This window comes from Meleagris gallopavo, chromosome 7 (assembly GCF_905368555.1).
Source record: "Meleagris gallopavo chromosome 7, MGAL_WU_HG_1.1, whole genome shotgun sequence".
Classification (NCBI taxonomy): domain Eukaryota; kingdom Metazoa; phylum Chordata; class Aves; order Galliformes; family Phasianidae; genus Meleagris; species Meleagris gallopavo.
The window spans coordinates 25,905,694-25,927,780 of record NC_139410.1 but is presented as its reverse complement, the minus strand read 5'-3'; the positions used below and the strand labels follow the sequence as shown (position 1 = coordinate 25,927,780).

Below are 22,087 nucleotides of genomic sequence, written 5' to 3'. Positions count from 1 at the left end.
ACAACAAAAGCCATGTTTTCAGCACATGGTACTGATAATACACACATGCAAAAACCCAGTAAATGGATATTTGAGATGCTGAGACCTATGGCTGTTTCTAGTTTTATTTTTGCCATTGCCACATCTGTGACATAGGAAGCATCAAGGAGATGCCCCCTCATTACTATGAATGAGGGTTTTGTGACTGTAAGCAAAGTAAGAACTGTACAAGCTGACAAGAAACAGAAGAATACATCCATACTCCTTTGCTGCTGCCATTGTAAACAGCAGTGCTCTCCTTTTACAACAAACATGGCGACAGCAGCTATTCATTCAGTGAATGAAGGTATGTTGTCTAATGAAATTATTTTTGCTGATTTGTAAGGCAATATTTAATGCTCTCTGAGCACCTGTAAATGCTGCCTGTTGCTCTTTAGAAGGGAATAAGCAGGAACCAGATGGGATAGCTTTTTTGTAGATTTTATCTGCCTTTTAAAAATAATTGGTGAGAAGCTGCAAATCTTTTCTGTTGAAAAATTAAAGAGTGAAATACTTCAAAAACACTTTTAGTGGAGAGCTTATAAGCACTGCCTGTGTTCTCACTGCGTAGGAGATTCACACAACAAGGCAGATTTATGTTTTATTGAAAACCTTGCTACTGCCCTTAGTTCTTTGCCGTAACTGACAGGCACTGAATACATTTCCATCTTCTTTCTGTTTTCAGGAAAAGATGGCACCTCTTCCCACCTGGTGACACCAGCTTCCTTTATCCCACCAGGATCCCTTATGAGGAATCCAGTGTATTCAGCAAAGTCAATGTTGCCAACCCTGATCTGAAACGCTTTCCTGAGTATAGGAATGCAACAGCCCATGTGGTTACACTCAGTCCAGGACAGGTACCGTTCCCATATGGACTTTAATTACTTTAAAAATCCTAGTAAATGATTGAACTAACTAACTAGAGGCTGGGAAATCTCAGATTCCCTCCCCCTCCATTCTGTGCTCAGCTTTGATACGCAGTTCTCTCAGCATGGCAAGTTTCTTTGCTCACAGCAACTTTACAGAGGTTTTTGTGCAAAACCCACAAACACTGGGGAGTTAGTTCAGTAGACTGCCCTATTCCATTACAATTCTTACAATCACCTTCAATTTGTTGCAAAATTTTTCTTCAACAATACTCTAACCTGTCTACTCTGAAGTCAATACATCGCATAAAATGTTTTTGATTAATGAACATGGAGAGCCAGCTAAGGAACTTATATTTGATAGCTGAGAATAACCTTCACCAGGGAACACTGGCCCAACTTGTTGCTTTAATGGTAGAGCATTATAATGATGATACTTGCATTTAAAGCACACACAATACAGAGGTTTTATGATGCTTTACAAGGATGTGAGGGTATTACTAACCCTGTTTTACTGAGAAGGCTCAGTTACAGTGCCTGACTTTGAGTCACACGCAGTCAGCAACATGAGAGAAGGACTCAGGACTTGTAATTCCTAGTCTCACACTGTAGCTAGCATACTCCTTTATTTAATGAACATGGTCTGTATTTAGAGTGAATTACCCTTTTCTTTTGTTCAGCAGTACACATCCTTGTAAAGCATTCCAGTGCATCTCAAACAACCAAGCTTTTCAAAAGGAATTTTGCAGTCTGCATTGCTCCTAGCATCTTTTCACTGTACTCCTGCCAGATGTTGTCATCTCTTCTGACTCACCAGCTCAACCCCTCGTGCGAGCATTCCCTCACTCCTAGCTGGCAAACCCAGCTGCCTTGGAAGAATGGATTTTCACTAATCCACATAACTTTGACCTGACAAGGGGAGGTGGCAAACAGAATAGTCCTTCCATTGAGAAGTCACTGTCTATTGCCTGGTAACAATATGTTCTGCTGCTGGTACAGCTGCAAGTGGAAGGAAACCTGTGACAAACTTGCACTGTTTGTCATGCTCCTGAAGCAGAATGATTAGTGTTGCCATCTGCACTTTGTTAAAGTAATAGTATTTGATAACTTAAAGCACAAAGGATACGTTTTTACTATTGATAAAACCACTGCATCCATTCAGCATTGCATTATCCATGATCCTCAATGTTATTTCAATATAAAATTTCCTTTAGAATGATCAAATACAGTAGTGAACCTTTTTTTAGGCTTAAAGCAATCAAAAATAAATCTTGCTAGGAATGAAGATCTCAAGCCAGCCTGGTAATATAGGTTCTCTGTATTGCCACAAAGAGGAGATGCTGTTTGGATTTCTGGGGAGAAAGCAAGGTAGGCAGTGATAGAGCAGTGAGGTATCACCATCATCCATTCTGACAGTGCCTTTGGGTGATGCTGTGACCTCATCCAGCAGCTTATGGCACAGCTGGCTGGGGTCTGCTGCTGTTCAGTGGAAAGGACTGACCTAGAACTCCTTTGTTAAGAAGTGAGAGGATCCAAAATAATAGCAATCTTGATACAAGCTGGTTTCATGTCAATAAAGTTGCTTTAAAATTTGTGCTTTATTATTTATCAGCTTTATTTTGTGGTAGTTTATAGCATCTCCACTCCTTCCCAGACAGTACACAGAACATTTTGGATTAGATACTGGGCTTGAAAAAAACAACGTAGGCTTGAAAAAAAATAAAGACAAAGGTATTCTTAGCTATTCAGGAGAGCAGCTGCATGTAGGGGGATTGCAGCTTTGAATGCCAAAAACTTCATGTGTCTAACGCCACCTTCTGGTCGTTTTTTGCTACAAGCCATTTTTCTGCACCCATTTAAGACCTTAAAGCAGAATTCCTTTGTATAACATTGTACCAGTGCACAATGTGTACCTGGATTGCATCCTTTCTGCCTTTTCACTACTTTCACTGTACCATTCAGCTTATGAGTTTAAGTAACCAGCCGTGACTTTAGGTTTTATAAGGCTTCATTCTCTTCTCAAACAGTGGCTGTGGGATGAACTTCCACAGTGGTATTAATGCAACATTAATATCAAATGCAACATCGTACATTGAAGATTCTCAATACAAATGATGATAGTATTTAGGTAATCTATTTAAATAGGCAGCTGAGCAGTTCTGGAGTTGGCAGCTGTACAAGACCACATCCACAAAGTTACAAGCTCAAGTGCACTGCAGGGGCTTCTTGTAAACACCTGGACATGGTCACCTGTCATTGCAAGCACAGAGACTGGATGAAATTGTACTTAGACTAATAAGTCTTCCCCCAAAGCATTGCTGTTTTAATTGATTAATTCTACAAGAGCTTTAGGCTGCAGAAACCACTAGTTAGGTTTGGATCCACAGCTACAGCCATCACTAAGTTCCCACAAACAGCAGCACAGTTTCTCTTGCTGTTCTCCTGCTGCAGCCTCACAGCAGGGGATCCTGCCCAGCAGCCAGAGTGCACAGCAGTGCCAGCACACCTCTGACTTCCCATCAGTCCCAGGCAAGCACAAATCTTCATGAGGTCCTGTGCATTTTGTGGTGGTTGTGTTTCATTGCCATGTTTGCAAATAGCTCTGTGATTTGTTTGTTCCCCCCTCCCTCATCTTTTTCCTCCCATCATACACACACTCTTTGATGCTCCCTTTTCTTTGGCATTTACCCAAATATCTTTTTTTTTTTAAATGAGCAGGAATTTCTTGGTATAATACTTCACTTCAGGGACACGCTCTTTTTTTTTTTTGAAGCAATTCCACCTTTGCCCTACCTTTGCACTGTATCAAGTTAATCACATCCATTGAGAATTTAAACCTGTTCTGTTCTCTGTGCTGTACAAGTCTGCAGCATGGCTGCACTTATTCTCTCAACTGCTCATTTGATTTTTTTTTCCTCCTCTTAGAGTCTAGAATTTCATTTTTACCTTCTCTGATATTTCTGTCCCACTTTAGCCTCATCTGCTATATTTGCCTATTGCTAGCCTAAATATTAGAATTATCTGATTGGTTGCTATTTAGATTAGTATCTTCCCAGCCCACAAAGCTCAATACACTCTGCAGAAAGCAGACAAATGCTAGATTCTCTCTGAGCTTGGGATGATTCTGTTCTGCTTTTGCACCTTTCATTTTTCCCTGGGAAATGTTCACTGCATTTTTTTTTAAATATATTTCCTATTTCAGTGTGGTTGCAAATGTAGTTGAATCTCTGCCCTATATTCATAAATATGGAAGTCTGCTTTGTTTTGTTGGCAAATGGATATTTGATGGCTTGGTTGTTAGTGGTTCCCCCCCCACCACCAATCAAGCTAGAAGAATCCCATTCTGCTTCTCTCTGCTGGGTTATTGTTCTGTCTTTGCTAGTTCAGCTGCTCCTCACAGCTGTATTTTTGCTTTTAATCACTTTTTCCCATTTCTTCTTCTTCCTTAAAATGCTAGCCTCTTTGCATTTTGATAATCTCAATTCTCTTGGTGCCATAAATCTTACAAGGAAGGAGCCAGTTGTTTGAAATCAGCACTTACTATAGAAACTACACCACCTTCTAATGTACAGCAACGTTTTCCAGGCTTCGTCATTACAACCTGTCATTTGGATGGCACCTAGACTCTTTAACAGTGGGTGTAGTGTAAGAATCCCTATTAAAGAGATGAGTCTTTGTTTTTTGTCTGATTCTGCAGTCAAAATGTGGGCAAACACTTGCTAACACAATCCAATTGCAGCTAATGCAACTCCACTCTTGATTGAAGGTGTAGGTTTGTGTGATAAAAGCACTGCTCTGAAACTTGTTCTGTGTAAAATAAAAATCATGGTTTTGCTTTAGTCTGCAGAGGGTTTCATATTCTCTTAGATGTATCATCCTGAAGGATGTGGTTAGTAGGCATGGTGGTGATGGGTTGGTGGTTGGACTTCATGACCTTAGTGGTCTTTTCCAACTTCAGTAATTCCCTAAGAATTAATCAGACTGATATTTGTTGAATAACAGCCTTCCATAATCCTATCTGCAACACAGATATTTTTAAATCCTGAGCTCCATATTCACGTGTAGTTTGAGTGCAAACAATACCTGCCAGCCTGTGTATTTTCTGCTAGCCACCCTTTCAACTCTGACTTCTTAGTGCCTCTTTGGGTAGGCTGCCTTGGCAATGCTCACCTCTGTAGCTAAATCCTGCTTTGGTAGAGGGGACATCTCACAGCAAAGTGTTGCAGCTAACCAGGTATCAACAGTAAGCAGTGTGATCCATTGGTTTGTTAATTCAGACATGTCTAATTGCTTTTGATGCTTGCAACCACATCTCTAATTAAGCAAAGCATTTGATTTGTTCTACAGCAGGCCTGGACCGTGCCACCAGTGGCACGATTGATTTTCCCTTTTCTCTCAATTCCTTCCTTCATTTTATATGCTATACTGGATTAAAATACGATTTACAAACAGTTTTGACCTTTGGATAATCTGTGCTTTTATTTTTTTTTCCTGCTTGACTGGAATTGAAACCTGTGGAGAACATTTCTGCCAGTGGCCCACAGCTGTCCTCTAAACATTTACAGGACTGGGGCCACAGGCACTGTTCCCTTCACAGGCATTTTGTCATTAGCCATGTTTTGGTGTAATAAAGCATGGGCTCCTTAGCTAGCAGAGCATTCTTTTCAGTAATTTGTGTCTGGCAAGAGAAAAAAAAAATTGGCTGTGATTCAGATACAGATCATTGCTTCAGTTTCCCCATTCTCAAGTATTTTTATCCATCTCTGACCATTTACTTTCCCTGTCAAAAAACATCTTTTATGCTTTTCTTGATAGCTCTATGTTAATCTAATGTTCAGCAATCTGAAATGCTTGTACTATATCATCAAAACAACATTAATGTCTTTGTACCATAAAAGCCATGGGTAAGAATCAATTTTATGTCACAGCTATCATCCTGATATAGCTGTAAAGCTCTGATCTAAACTAGATTGTCATGATTTCTGGGACACTCTCCTTAAAAGTCTATCTACTGAAAGCGACAAGTTTAATACAGGTAATTATTTACTGGAATTGAGCTGCACGTTGTTAATCACCTAGATTAGCTTTGGGATACCTACTTTCAGGGGAAGCCAGCTGGCAGCCCTTCTAAAGGAAGCGGGAAGATTCTCTGTTGGAGAGTCTACAAAGGAATACTTGCTTGGCTGAGGCTTTCCCCAAAACCCTGCTCCACAGCTATACCAGCTGCTATCCCTAGTACAGCTGGACCTCATTTATCTAGAGCAGTGAAAAGGTTACTGTCCTGCTTCACATGGGAAGATTTTGGACAAGAGGCAGTTCAAGGTCATGCCCAAGTCTTATATGAAAGTAATGACAGTAGTAGAGGGGGCATTTAAGTCTTGGGGAACGGCTGTTTAGAAGAGACAACAATCACTTCCCACCACATAACTCTACTTCTTGCCTCATTCTGCCTCTACATCCCACACCACCTTGATTAAAACACCTGAGCTTTCTTCAGCCTTCTTCTAGTACCTAACACGCTGTCTCTGATTCCAGGTCCTGCTTGTTCCCAGACACTGGTGGCACTATGTGGAATCCATTGACCCCATCACTGTCAGCATAAACTCTTGGATTGAACTGGTATTTTCCTTTTATCAAAACAAAAAAAAAATCACAGTGCTGCAACATTTCCATGCGTGCATACATTAGAAGTCAGAAAGCTGGCAAATAATCCTGTCCCAGATCTCATGACCTCATGAGCCAATTTTATTTCGGTGTGCTATGTTACAATTACATTGCTTCTTTCGTCCTCAGGGATGCCAGAAAACTTTGCAGACTTGCATATTCTACTGGCATCAATTGTCAGCCTCCACTAAATACAGCTATGCTTTGCCAGTGGCAAATCTATGTCAAGTATTTTTCTAGAGAAAGGGAGAAATAAATCTCTAATAAAAACAGTGGTAAGAATGACCTGGACAGAGGAATGATGCCACCTAAGCTGTGTTTCAGCTGCATGGGATCTTCAGGTATCAATGTCAAAGCATTTTGTCCCTTGCCTGTCTGGTTCAGTTTTGTAGGCTTTGCTGTATTCAGTGCTGGTGAGGGAAGAGCCTTTGTGGTTAGAACTTTCCCTGAAGAGCCTTCCAAAGTTACAGATCTGAAGCCCCAGTTCAGTAGAAGATGTATGCAACCTCAGTCAGGCAAACAATTAAACACATGCTAAACTTCTCATGGCTGATTTCTCATGGACTAATCAGCATGGTGACAAATACAAGATGACAAACACCAGCTTCACCTCAAGCACATGCTTACACGCAAAACTAATTCAGAATTTAAATTAGATGAACGCAATAGAAAGAGGGTGGCAGAGGATGTCTGAATTTTCATTCCTGATAGTTTTGATTTGCCTAGAGTTGGATTTTTTCTTGTATTTAATTAATTTTCTTTTCCCTAGGCTCCAATTTTTTCTCACTCATGTCACCTAGTATGTATGGGATGGCTCCAGGGATATCACCTCAAAGCTACAGCAGGTTTTCTGATTCAAATTGCTCCATCATTAATCCTAGTTTAATATTGAAAAAGGCCCTTTGAAATAGCCTGTGAAAGCCACCTCACTAAAATGGTTTTTGCATTTTTTTTTGCACTATTATTAGACTGGAAGTCTTGAGGGAGGTGAACACATGCATTCAGCTGCTGTTCAAAGACTACAGAATATACTTCTCATACCAGCTTCAAACCAAGTCTTCGCAAAGCAGAGACAAACGGGCATTTTCCTCACGGAGAAATTTTCCAGATGAGACTGTGTACTTAGAAAGAACAGCGGGCCCATAGCCCACACTGAGCTCGTGCAGTGACTGTAATCTAGTGCCAGAGAAAGCACCAACAATACTACAGCACAACCATTTAAGCCTGCCTTAAACTTGGCAGCTTGAAGGTAATTTAGAAGAACTGGCTGTGCACCCTATGCTCAGAAAGACCGTGATGTCAGCACACACTTGTGCTAGGCTGTGCCTCACAAACAGTCTAAACTCCATGGCCTTTCTGGTCATAAAAGTCTTGCTGAGATCCTGTTGGTGACAACAAGAGCTGTGTGTAGATGACATCATGAGCAGGAGTGTTGGATTTTGCTCATGAGTAACCTCTACCTCTCCCCCAAGATGATGATATGAAAAGCAACCAAACAGTTGCAGCCTAGGTGAAAGGTCCTTACAGGTGCTGTGCCTGCAGATGATGGTAGTGCCATTAGGTGTCAGGTAATCTACCTGTAGCCAATTCTAACATGGATGCTGAGAGACAACATTGAGAATGTTTTCATTACCAAACCCAGCAGCAAGCAAGAACTGCTTTTACCAGCTGCTTTTATACTGACAGATATGTATCATGCCAACATTTACAGTCCTAGCGAGACCATTAATTATATTGGCAGGCCTTTAGAGGAGAACTTTAACTTGTTTTCAGCTGGATGCAAGCTACTCAAAGCACTCCATTCTTCCTAACATGCTCTAATGCAATCAGTACAGCCCTGTTATCCATGAGACCAGGATAAATCCCAGGAGTGCAACACCATAAATTTCTGCATGTAAATTTAAAAAAAAAAATGTTTTGGGGACTTGTTATGTAAGACTATTAATAAATAAAGCATCCTCAGCTATCCCAAATTCTACTCAGGGGTCCCCAGATGAATTACTGCCTTCAACACTCATAGTAGCAAGATGCATGGATTGCTTGACATGTTCCCTGAAGCCACAATTAGGCAGTGCAGAGTTGTCTGTTGACTAGGTTACATCTTTCTTCCAAAAACCTGTATGCCTAAGCATCTCAACAAAACCAAATTTATGTATCCACGCCTAGACATCTGTCACTGAAGTCACTGAACTAAATCTTGTTCAGTCTTACCTCCTTTCACATACAACAACAACACAGCTAAATATGAAAGTCAAAAGAGATCTTATTTCTGCCATCCTAACTGGTACCCAGCTGCCCAGTGGGATGATGGAGGAAGTGAAGGTCTGAAACAAAATGCTAGCTACTAACTTGATTTTTAATTTGAGCAGTTATAGGGAATATGCTTTTCCTTCTGCTAATGTTTGAAGCTGCAGCAGTATATTAACTTCTGTTGCTATCACATGATACAGCATTTTGTTAAGTCTGAGCCTTGCTTTTGCTCATCTCTGACGCAGATGGTTGCTGCCTTTTCCTTTGTTTTAAGTTCTTAAATTAGACTTAATGTGTAGATATATAAAATTTGCTATATACTTTCATGGTCCTTTTAGTCCTAAGGAGACCTATAAATGCATATATTAATTAAATGCTAACATTCCATTGTTATTTCAAGCACCAGATTCAATTAATAGAACACTAATACAGAAAAAGAATTGTATACACACTGAAATCCCCCCCCCCCATCTTTATCTGCACAAGTAGCCACACCAAAGCCTGTGCTGCTACACAAGTGCTGTACACATGAATATGAGTTTCAGAAACCTGCAGCCTTTCAGCTACCTTACATACATGAACATGGCTTTCAGACTAAGGTCATCCATTTGGTTTTTCCCCCACCATCTTCCAATACCCTGTAGAGATCCAAGTGCTGACCTGTCTGCAACACTTTGTTCTCTCGAGGCAGGATGCAGATCATGAAGCCCGTGTAGAAGAAGCAATAACTAGAACACTGGTATGTGCCCTAAAATCAGCAGAGAGTTCCAGTGATGGAGATCCCTGGCTAAATCCCACTGAGGTAAGCACTCTCCTGCTCTCTTGTAACAGTGAGAGCATAGAATTACTGACATTTTGCTTAACTCTGCATTTCTGCTGCCTGAAAGAATTCTAAATTCCTTCCTCTTGTGTAGGGATAACAATCCACAGAAGGTAATCATGCAACACTGAACTGAAACATTCCCGCTTTTAACTGAGGGCATTTTTGGGTGTTTTCTTAGGTTGAGGCAACATCCCATGAAATCAATCTCCAGTACCTGAATCAAGCAGTGTCTGCATATTTCAAGTGTCAAAAGGCAAACGTGCCAGAGCAGGCACATCCCAGCAGCAGTGGAGCACAGCAAGAGACAAGAGCCTCACGCAAGAGGAAAAGGCAAGTTAGCTGTGAGACAGAGGACTGCCAATTACTAAACCATGAGTTCAGCTCTTCAACATTTAAAGCAGAAAAGTTGCAGAAAGTACCTTTTGGGCCTCATCTCATTCAAGTTTTACCGCAGTCTCAAGAAACAAGCTCTGTGGGTGCAGGTGCAGTTGCAAGTGACGATAGAGATCTTCTCCATGAAAATGAAGGAGGACATTTTGGAAAATTACACTGCACCAGGAAGCAATTGTTAATGAGTAATGACTGCAGAACACCTGCAAATCAAATGGATTCAGACAGTAGTCCCAATGCCTCGCAGGCAGCCCTATCCACCAATGATTTGCTGGACTGCCTGGTTAATCCACATGTCATCAGGTTAGTGGCTCAGCTGCTCTTGGAGAGAGCAAGAGTTTAATGCCAGAGCACTTCATTTTTGAAATAAAGAAATCAAATTTCAGCCTTGTTCCGGGTCCTTAATAATAGAGTGTTTTATTTCAAATACTTTTTAAGATACAAACACAGGTATTTGGTTAAGTATCAGAATGAAGCTTGAGCTCAACTAACTGATTCATAAGGGATAGGGAGAGAAAGGTGTGAGTAATCAGAGTTCCTCATTGTTGCAGAAAGAGTACACACAGTTATGATTCCACCTTGTTGCATGGACTTTATACAACTCCAAGCATCCATGCATCTTAAACACATGCTTTTCATGTCTTCTGTTAACATGCAAAACAGTCTCAATGGGATTGCATCACCATAACGCTACCAGAATTTAAGAAACAGTTCTATTGATACAGTTCATGCTTGCACACTGGCATTGCTGGGGCAAAAAGATTTGAAAAGGGCTAGAAGATGTCTCGGTCACATCTGCTGCCCTTAGTGGCTCACCAGGCTCATAGGGAGCAGGCTGTCAAGTAAGGTAGCACCATTTAGGTACGTTGGCATGTCTCCTTCAAGGCTTGCATCAATGACACCCCACTTCAGACCCATCATTGCACTTGTTTCTTTCTGACTGACCACAGGAGCAGGGCCCAGAGATCACTGCTGCTGCTGGGACCATTTGCACTGGGGAATAGGGCAACAAACATTGTTTTAATTCACTGAGCAAAAGTAATCTTGCAGTGAAATAGGCAGTGAAAAGGAAATACGTGAGGGAGGAAAAGCAGTATGAAGGAAGAGGAGAGCAGCACCGCCTTTCCTATACCTAAGATATAAGCTTCCTTAGCTTAACTCCCTACAGCAGAGGTGCATACATCCCAGTACACACATCCCAGTATCTACACTGACCATTTTCTCCCTTGGCATTCAGAATGACACCCTTGTAAAGGCTCACACAACATTTCAAAGGTCTCTGCAGGACTCACCCCACAGGCAGAGGCTCCATTACCCATATGGAGGACCTGTCTTGGGGGGGCTGAATTGCATGCATTCAAAGACATTGCTCACCGCACTGAACAAATACCCTGTCTGGAGAGAGTTGCATTTTATGCCTGTCCAGGTGCAGCCCATGATTTAAGAGCCAGACTGTGGCCAGAAACCATTAGCAAAGGGGACAAGGAGAAGAGAGCAAGGCTGTTTATGACGCGAGGCAAAAGCACCAGAAGGACTTTATGTCTCAGAGGCATAATATAAAATCACACTCATATACTCAGCACACAGAGGTAGAAAGAGAAATGACCACAAATTTAGCAAGTCATGTATGGCAAATGGCCCACAGGCCAATAAGATAAATTTATAGCTCTGACCAGAGTCACAGGATACTGAATGCCATGATTTCTGACTCCATTTCTAAATTCATGGCCACTCTGTGGAGAAGCTTGGACAAGTTTCTACATATTCATAGTGTTAAAAATAAATGATTTCTGACCTCTTCAGTGACAGCTCAACTCAACAGAGAGCAGGAAACTCAGCCCTCCAGCAGCTGCAAGGAAACTGCTTTGCTCTGCAGTCACCAAGAAAGCTTCCTCCCCTGAAAAGTATTCCCTCCTCTCTGTCAGCAATGGGCATAGCAACAACAGCTATAGAGCAGGTGGTGGCCTAAAGTCATCATTGGAGTGGTTACAGAAGTGATACACTCCTTATCTCTGCTACAGACCAACAGTGCAAGATGGGCACCACACAGCTGAACATGGAGGCTAAAGCCATGCTGCAGCCCTGGGGCCTGGCCAAGCACTGCATTGGGCCTGCATGGTCATCTCCTTCATGTGCAGGCTGCCCCACTGCCCAATGGAAACCCCTCCCCCAACATTCCCATTTTTTAGCACTCTGCTATGGCTCCCTTCACTCCACAGAGCAGCTCAATTGCAGAGCTGTGACATATGTTACAATACAGCATTAGCCATAAATTGACATTTTCACTGATAACAAACTTGGCACCCTGATGGGGCAGAGGAAATTGTTCTGCATTGCTAACTGCCCTTTAAAAATAAAAGCAGTACTGCAAATCAGTACCTTCACCTGCCAGTAAGCTCCTTGCTGTATTTGCCAGCCGCAAGCATGAATGCTCAGGTGTGTGGTATGGGAGCATCCTTGGATGCACACTCCTGACTGGTTGATGAGGAAAAACCATTGCAAAAGGATTTTACCACCCAGTTCAGTTGAACTTGGGAAGAAAAGGAAACCAGTGCTGTGTTACTCCATATTCTTTTCTATTCTCACATCCATTTCAGCTGCGCTGGGCTCTGTAGCACAGTAACATGCTAGAAAACAAGCTGCTCACTCCCTGCTCAGCGGAATCCAGTGCTGCGCATGTAGAGTGTGAACTTTGCTCCTTCCAGAGCTCTGCTAAAATTGCCCCAGCAACAAGCTTCAATCCCGTGCAATGACCCATGTAAACCACTTCAGAAAGGTCTGAAACAAGCACCAAGGACTTTTAAACCTAATTTCCAAGCAGAGGAGGAAGGCCCACAACTATGGTGATGAAGGTCACAAAGGTGACTTGCAAAAAGGGTTTTCCTCTCCCTGGGGACTGTTCAACTCACACAGAGCCATCTCTGCCTCATCACTCCCAGCTCTGAACTGCTGCAACATCCAGAGGGTTACATTTCTTCCCCAGGCACTGCCATGCCTCCTCCTTCTGGCCCATGCAAGACACCTGGCAGCAAACCTCACCTTTCCCACTTAACCAGTGTTGGGGCACAGCACATGCATCCACTCCAATTAGCAGCAGCCCCAACAAAGCAGGCTAGAAAACCACCATTAAAATGAAAAGTGATGTTGTATAAACAGAAGGCAGAACAAGCAGGACCATAACACAACTCATTGCTATCCCCAGACAAATGATCCCCCATAACTTACACAGACCTCAGCACAACAAGCGAGTTCTAGCCTGGTTCCCTCAGGGAGACAATACATCACCTCTATCCCATTCTGAATTTGCTCAGAGCTTTGGATTTTTCATCCAGAGAGCTTAGGGTCATTGCCAAATACAGGGCTTTCTGCTGTGCAGCAACTGCTCATTGAAATGGGGTTTAATTCCTTGTTTTCTATGGCACTAACTAGAAGCTGAAGCCTCACAAAAACTCTGAGAAGAAGCATCAGGCCATAGTTTGTTAAAATCAAACCCACCCCCATTGTCACAGCAGAGAAAGGAAAAGATGACCAAGCAGGTCCTTCACACTTTTGCCTCATTGAAAGTCAACACAAAAAGCAAAGTAATAGTACTTGTGCATTTTCTGAATGTGCTTTGAACAATAAATCCTGTCCTGCATAGCAAAGTCAAAAACATCTTGCATCTGCCAAAAAGCAATCAGGACCAATTAATGAAAATGTAACTTCCACAGCTGCTGCTGTTAACATACCTCGCAGCATTCCCAGCACCAGGGATACAATTAATCCAGTTAGCACCACCACACAGAGCTGCCCATACCCACAGGGTCAGGACTAGTCCTCATCCTTCTGTAGGAGCTGCTGGGAAGCTCTGGGCACTGGCCAGAGCCTCTCCTGCAGAGAGCAGTGAGCCCTGACCTTGTGCAGGCACATACACAAGTTGCACAAGAGCACAGCAAAGATAAAACAATCCATCCTGCGTACTTTTTGCAGCCCTTTTCCTGATTCACACCACACGTAACAACTACCTCCATATGATACTCAAAGCACAGCAACTCACCTTTAGCAGCAGGACAAGATGGGTGCAGTCACAGCAGGGCTTCTGGCAGGTCCCAAGCACAAGTCTTTGCAGGGAGCAGGCAGGGCTAAGAAGATAGCAGCATGCAGCTCACCCACAACCACCAAGGGGAACAAAGCACAACACCCACACCCCAGTACAGAGCTGCTCTCCAGGGCTGAGTTTAAATAAGGCCCGTGGGTGGGTGTAGGCCCAGGTGAGGCCACTAAGGCCTGAGAGGCTCCTCCTGCAGTGCTGCAGCAGGTGGGAGCCATCAGCACAATGAGATGCTGCAGGTGCTGGCTGGAGACAAAGGGGAGGGCCCATATAGAGCCTCCTGCAGCCCCAGCTGTGACTGAGTGTTGAGGTAGGATTACGGTCAAGGGGTGTCCTGAGGGGGGTTTCTGGGTTGTTTTATTCATTCCTACCGGTAGAGTCTCTTAGAAGCTTAAAAAAGTCATGGCCAATGGGGAGTTGATTTCTCTGGGAGCACCTGGGGACTCCTGGGGCACAGGAGAGTTTCACCCAGCTCATACTCCATAAGCTGGGACCACCAGCACTTGAAATATTTAACTTAAATCACTTGAAAATACTGGGCTTAAAAATGTGGGTAAGCTGTTGGGTCAGAAAAGCAAGATGTGCTAATGGAGGTACAGACCTCTCCAAGCCAGTCAGTAGTTTAGCAATTACCTGATACAGTAACACAGAAAAAGGTTCTTTGGACAAATGTGAGATCGCTCACGTTAATTAAAGCATCTGAGCTCCTGCTGCAATAGTGGACTTAAGCTGTGCTATTGTACAGCAGTGGTTGAACAGCCACTGCTTTGATGCAATTAAGGAAGAAGCAGGGAATTGATGAGTGCTTCCAGAGAGGGCTGGGACCTGCTGCTGGCTCCCTGAGTGGCCGTGGGGGAAAGTGGACCACATGCTTCTGTATTACTCCTAATGCATCTCTTGTCTCATTGGAAATGCCCATAGCTTTCCCATCGTCATCTTGTGGCATTCATCCCTCTGTCTTCCTCCCTGGTTTTGCTCAAGGGTGTGATTTGCTGGGCCATGGTGCTGCACCCCAAAAGGTGCCGGTGCTCTCCATTTCTGCTCTGCACAGCACAAATAATAGCATGCACAGCACACACCGAGGTGGCTCCTTGAACAGCTTTCTTTTTTCTTCTTGTGCCACAGCAAGTCTTTTATTCTCACGGCTACAGAAAATCAATGCCTCTTTTCAGTTAAAAGTCCTGGCTTGAAACTTTCGGTGCCTTGAATCATCCTCCTGTGACTAAAAGGCCATCAGAGCCTTCCCAGTGCAGGGAGGCAGCGGACAGCACTCAGCCCTGTGCCAAGCACCCCAATTCTGACCCCACCAAGCCTTATCCCAGCTTCAACCAGGTTCACCTTTACATGGAAAATGGGCATATTTCCCATCAACTGGGAGAGAAGCAGGAAGATGGAGGTGTGAGCGGCCCTTCAGCCCTCAGGATTGGGTTCTAACAATTGCAGGAGCAATGCTGATGATTTCCATTGATGAAAATGCAGTCTTCTAAATGGTTTCTCAAACAATTAATAGAGAAGTCAAATAACCCGAATGAATGATAACGTTTTAAAGTAATTATTTGCTGCAAATGAACACAAATGATTTCAATATATAACACATTAGCTGCAGCAGCTGGGAGATCCATCATGATTCGAGGTGTGCTCAGTGCTGGGGCCCTGCCTCAAGTCTTTCTGCAGCCGTAAATTCTCATTTTCTTCCCTCTAATATAAATGCTGTGTGGATTTTCCTTCCAAGCTCACAGCAAGCTTTTCCTTTTTTCACTCATCTGCTCTCCTTTGCTTTCTGCTGTCTCAATGGAGGAAAGCACTGTGCAGGATGCAGACTGGCCTTGAGGCTCAGCTGCCCTAAAGCCTTTTCCTTTGCTGGAGAAGCAGTTTGGGCACTTTGATAGGGAGGTGCAGTGGGGGAACCTCTCCAAGTCCGGCTGTGGTCTCCCAGCCTCTCCCGCATTGCAGGGACCTCCAATCACATCGCCAAGCAGGGACCAAACTTCAAATCAATCATGGGGACAGATATTTTGTGGGCATGATGCAGTCTCTTCCACTTGATTTGATCACAGCCTGATTATATTACACTCCCTGGCACCTCTCTATTTGGATGGAAGGCACATGCTTCCCAGCTTTTATTTTCATCCTTCCAGGCAGCCGATACCGAGTAATACAATCAGCAGTGACAGAAAGTTTGTTTCGATTAATGAGAGAGAAAAGTTCTGGGGGAAGGAGAGGATGGAGCAGCAGGGTTGTAGGATGCTGGTGATAACTGGGATTACTGGGGCTAATTGTGCCAGTTCTTGTCACTCACAATTTCCCAGGCTAACCTGGATGGCTGGAGATGTCTCAGGTGCTCACGGTGTTGGTTTTGCCACTTCCTCTGCCAGACTAGTTTAACATCCCTCCCACATCCGAGGACATCATGGACAGCAAGTGATGATGAGGATGGGAAAAAGCTTTATCCATGCTGTGGCCTGCTCCTGCTCATCCCAGGACAGGTGGGCTCCCAGAGTGCTCTGCCAAACTGAACATTTGGAACTAAAGGACCCAAAACACCAGCTACCAGGGGGAAGTCCTTTTCCTTTCCTTACTTATTCCTAAGAGCTGAATTTTTAGTCCAAGGAGCTCTGTGGCAGTCTCGGAGAAGACCCTATGAAACCTGCTTTGTGGAGAACAGAAGTTCAGAAATAATGGGAAGCTTTTATCCACAGCAAAACCTTTGCCATAAAACTTCATAAAGTGCATTTCTTCTACAGTGGGTCCCCCAGGGCCTAAAAAATAAATATCTGAGGATTCATGCAGTAATAAAAGTCGATAAAAGTCTTTGAAGCAAATGGGCTATTGAGGAATTAGGTGTGGGAATAAATGGATGGATTCCTCTACAAATCTCTTCATAGAGGTGCTCTGACATAATGAAGACACAGTAGGTGCATTAGGAAAAAACCCCACTTTAATAACGGCTGTACCTTATGGCTTTCCCTAAAGAGACAGTTTGCCGGATGGGAAATCCTCTCCATGGCTTTCAGTGGGTGAAGAGATGGAAGGAGCCGACGCGACCCAGCCCACGAGGTGGTGCCAGGAGGAAGCAGGATGCATCCGGGGCTGCTGCCCGGGGCCCTGTGTCTGTACCCATGCATGGTGTCCCTGGGTGAGTGCCACCTGTGTCCCCAGTGCTGCAGCACCACAGATGGACATCGCTCTCGGCTTTCATTATCATCAGTTTCAGTTTTCCAAGGAAATGCCAGGCCTCTATAAACCCTCTCTGCTGACTGCAGAGCTCAGGGAAGGGTTTTGGCTGAGCAAGCGTTTCTATCGCAAATCTAAATATTTATGCTACAGCTGTGTAAACAGTCAAAACTCAAAGGGTTTTTATTTTTAACCTCCCTGATTTCCAGCAGGGGATTGGTATGGATGTATTGTGCAGAGTCGGGCGTCTTCTTCTGTCACTTATTGCATGTTGGTGCCAATCAGTCTCCTCTCTGAAGGAGTTTCGCTATAATGATTTGTATGGCAGATCCAGATGGAGAGGTACCAGATGATTGTTACTTTATGTTGTGTTGTCTATCTGGACACCAAACGTCCATCTGCTTGAATGCAGCAGCTCAAAATTACACCACATTAAAAAGTAAAAATAAAACAGGCTGTTTTTAAAACGTGGTGTTCAGGAGGGAGAGAAGTGATTCCCTGCATGCTGCAGAAGGACACGTCAGCAACCTCAGCTCGGCCATCCAGCCTCTGCTCATCAAGACTGCGCATGTCAGGGAGCTTTGCTCCCCGGGGCTGTGAGAAAGCCTGTGGCAGTGGGATGCTGCAAACACACAACCATGATGTTCAATGGGAACAGCACAAATAAAGTGGTGGACATTCAGTGACCCCACAAAGAGCAAAGGCACTGCCACACCAGCAGCACAGCCCTCCAAAAATCCACTCTAAGGAGACGCAGCACTCCATTTCCCTGAGGAAAATCAATGCTTGTTTATGTTACTATCCTCCAATCTCTGTTTTAAAGTAATTCATGGCATAGCCAGCACTATTAATTTTATTAAACTGTTATTAGTGGGCAGATATTATTCCGCTCCATTGATCTTAAGTTGATGCAATTACCAGTTGGGAATCGAGCACCATATGTCTGGAAGTTTCAGCTCTGTAACCTGAAGCTGTACAGCACAACTGCACCCAGGCAGATGCTGGTGATGGGAATCAGGGAGCTGCTGATTTCCAGGTGGATCCAAAACAAGCGAGGAACTGCCCACATTTTATAACTTAAACCCTTTTAAAGAGGAGGCATTGCCATTAGCCTGGATCTGAGCTATACACCAATGGAGAAATGTACTCAGGTATTCACCTCAAGTCTCCTGGGTTCTGTAGTCCATAGAAAGCTCATCATTGTGGATTATTGGCTAACTCATGCACCTGCTGCTATGAGCAGGGAGTTTCTACAGATACAGCTTGTTCTCCCTGTGCAGAAAAGGCACCAGTCATCAGGAAAGGATCACGTCCAGCTATTTTGCTCTGCATGCAGAGGACAGTCCTCACTTGGAGGCTTCAGGTCACATCTTAAAGCTGTATTCACAGGGAAAAATTGAGTTTGTTCAGTCAAAACCAGACGCTCAAGGAATGGAATAGAATGGAGAAAAGAGATATTTCCTGTGCTATGGTCTTGTAGTGTTAAATGAAAGATGGATGGATGGATGGATGGATGGATGGATGGATGGATGGATGGATGGAGATAGTGAAGAATAAACAGAGAAGATAAGAGCCAACCCACCAGGATGCAGCAGTCTCACAGATGGCAGACAAAGCTGATGATAGACACTGGATTTGAAGGAGGACCAAGATAACTGCTGAAGGCCTTGGCAATGGAAACAGGAGGAAATCAGCCACCAAGAGGCCTGGCTCTTTGCAGTGCACAGTACTGGAGAGGGACACCAGGGGGATATCAGTGCCAGCAGTTTGCTCCTATTCTGGAGGAGATGCTGGTGTTGGTGATTTTGGAGCTCAGACATCTGCTGGTTCCTGCTGATGGCTTGTGCTCCAGAGGGAGCAACTGATTTATGGGCCCGACTGCACTCAGCTAAAATGCTTGTTCATTATGAGCCATCAGCCTTGCCTCCCATGCAAAACAAATAAACAAAGAAAAGAAATTACATGCTCTTCTCCCCAACCAAGGCATTTTCTGGCAGCATAAAGCCCTGCAGGGTGTCTGTGCTGTGCTGCAGCACATTGAGCGGTGCCACAAAGCCCAGCCCATTACCCTATGGCCACAACACAGGAGCAGAGACTGGCATCCCAGATGCATCCATGAGGCTGGCTGCACAGAGACAGCACTGGGACGGTCCCCTGATGCCTGTTGCCATGCCTGGGGCACAGCAAGGCATAAGCATCCTCCCTTGGATGCTGTGGGATGGCGGACAGGGCACAGGGGCTCCTCAAACCCAATATTTCATTAGCAAAGTTGTTTGCGAGGTGATGCCAATATGGGAGTTCAGAATTGTGAGTGTTTTTGCTCTTGGAAGGGTGTTGTTTCAGCCATTTAAAGCATGCCTGAGGTGTTTATTTTACCCTTTTGGAGATCAGGGTTGAAGTTGCCTGGGTGCCCGTGGCAGGAGCAGCATGATGTGTTTCCTGGAGAGGTTTTGGGCAAAGACCAAGTTCACAAACAGCTCTCTGAAAGTAGAGCAGGGGTACGTTAGAGGTACTTGAGCCCCTGTTTGTGTCCCTGGTGCTTGGCACTCTTCCCTGGATACATGGCATGGTAGGAGCCCCTGCCTGTAAATGGCAGCAGGGTTTGGCTGATCAGCAGGTTAGGATCTGTTGTATTTTATCTGCTCTCCAAAAAAACCTGTATGCAGACACAGATCCGACTGACACAGTTGATGAAAAACCTCCTCTTTATCCACCCTGATGGCTGCAGGCCTCTATCAAGTCTGAAGACAAAGTTTTCCAGCCATAAGTTTTGTGCCCTGGAGTTTCATTTCCCTCCAATAGAAGTTTTCTGTTTCTTCTTTGAGCATTTTGCTGGCAGAGTTTCAGCCATTCTTACACATTAGTTGTGGGTCTGGCCATGTATTGAGTTGAAGACAAATATCTGACCAGCACCTCATGGGCTGTTTCTTTGGTTTTCTTCACAACCTGGAAGGCTGAAGAGAAGACCACCAGCAAGGAAGGTAGTGGCACTGGGGGCTCAGGAGAGAGGGCCCCACTTACTATCGAGCACTTTGAAGCTGATGCGACATGTGGTAGTTTTGGGGCACTTCACACTGAGCTTGATGCATTGCCTTTGGAACCAAATTCATCACCTCTTCCGTCACACTCCATATACTGAATCAGAGTCACCACCTACTGAATTAAAAACTTCACATGCGGTTCACGTCCTACCGTAAATCAGGCCAAAATGGAATTAAATGCATTGTATGCTAAGAACTCATTAATCAGCCCATAAATTAAACATGGCACAAGCCTTTTGGAATGGCTGTGCCCAGATATAGCCTCAGGGTCCCCTGGGGAGCAGACACCACTGAAGTGACAGAGCCTCGCCATTCATCTTGGTACGTTTGTCTGTGCTGGGATCTGTGGTGCACCAGGTCCTGGACCCACCCAAAACCTGGGCATCCAGCCCTGTAACTTGAGCACCCTTCTAAACCCCCTAAACACAGCAGGGCTGCTGGTACCCAGACATTCCTCTTGCAGTGCTAAGCACCTGCAGCTCTACAGAAGCACAATGCTGTCAGATACCTTCTTGGATCCAATCCATGCTATTTCCTTTTATTTTCCTATTCATTTGGTCCTCTCAAAATCTGTTCAGGAGCAATTAGAGCCTGTCAGCTAGAAGCTGATGCAACTTTTATTTAATTAGCCCGGCAGCCAATAAAAATGCCATTCATCAATATCTCATGGAAGGTGTGGCTGGCAGCAAGGGGGAAATTTGTCATTTCTCCCTGACATCCAGATGGCTGCAGAGCATCCATCAGTGATCCAACCGCATGTATGGACACATACACATCTGGGAGAGAGATCAGCCGGGAGGCACTTATCCGAAAAGCAGTTATGGGGGAAAACTGTGTGTTATTAGTTGTTAGTACAAGACTGTCCCAGATGCTCTATTAGCAAGTCACATCGGTACCGTGGACTACAGACCGTGGCCAGCATAGGCAGAAAGTAACGTTGGAGGGGTTTTTCCTCTCCTGCCCTATGTTGCTGTCCTTCTCAGCAGCAGGAAAGAGCAGAGATGTGTTAGGAGAGCCCAGGGCCAGCAGCATGGGCTGGAGGAGAACAGAAAAAGCATGGGCTGGGGGCTTCACCATCACTGCTGCCTTTGCCCTCAGAAGGAGGACAACAGCCCCTCTCATTGCCCATAAACACATTGGAGATGGCAAAGAGGGGACTCAGGATACTCAGAACTGATGGACCCCAGCAAAATTTTGGGGTGTTCAGGATGTCTGAGATAGGCTTTGAGCAACACCCTCTTGGCCTGAAAGCTTTTCCATATGTCGACATTCAAAGCATCACATAATTGCCTCATCTTCAGCCAAACTTATATCAGAAGGACACCTTTGGCATGGGTGGATCCCAGATGGTAGGTACTCTGGCCAAGAGGATGGGGAATATTGGTCTGCACCTTTCCAGGCCTGACCCTGTGGTGACAAAGGCTTCACCAGCTCAAAGGGATCAGGTCCTTGCAGGAATTGCCTGCCAGCACAGTTTGCAACTTCAGCACTCATTACAACTTGCTAAAGAAAATAAATCAATTATCACAGGGCAGTTCGTAGTTGGCAAACATGAGCGATGGTATCTTCATAATTAATGTTTGTGAGAAAACAGCTTAATGGCTTGGTTCCTTTTGGCTGGCTTGATGTGCAATATATGGCAGTCAGTGCAAGCAAGGATAGTAGCTGGTATCACTTTATCCTTGGTGTCCAGCTGGTAGCTGTGGCTTGTGAACATGAACTCAAGGCTGTTTGCTCTCAAATCTTAGTCCCAGTAGCAGCAGAGAGCTGC

General features: G+C 44.3%; 1 protein-coding gene across 4 annotated transcripts in view; it reads left to right on the top strand.

Moving 5' to 3' along the window:
- Window positions 1–10,396, top strand: part of HSPBAP1 (HSPB1 associated protein 1) — a 32,907-nt gene extending 22,511 nt beyond the window's left edge. For 3 of the 4 annotated variants that reach the window (XM_085228322.1, XM_085228321.1, XM_085228323.1), the window contains 4 exons: window positions 704–875; window positions 6,420–6,503; window positions 9,490–9,600; window positions 9,800–10,396. In XM_085228322.1, coding sequence (XP_085084448.1) covers window positions 704–875; window positions 6,420–6,503; window positions 9,490–9,600; window positions 9,800–10,354 — 922 coding nt within the window. In that variant the 3' untranslated portion in view covers window positions 10,355–10,396. The remainder of the gene's footprint in view (window positions 1–703; window positions 876–6,419; window positions 6,504–9,489; window positions 9,601–9,799) is intronic. The other variant, XM_085228324.1, reaches the window with a different exon arrangement.
- The last annotated feature ends 11,691 nt before the right edge of the window (window positions 10,397–22,087 follow it).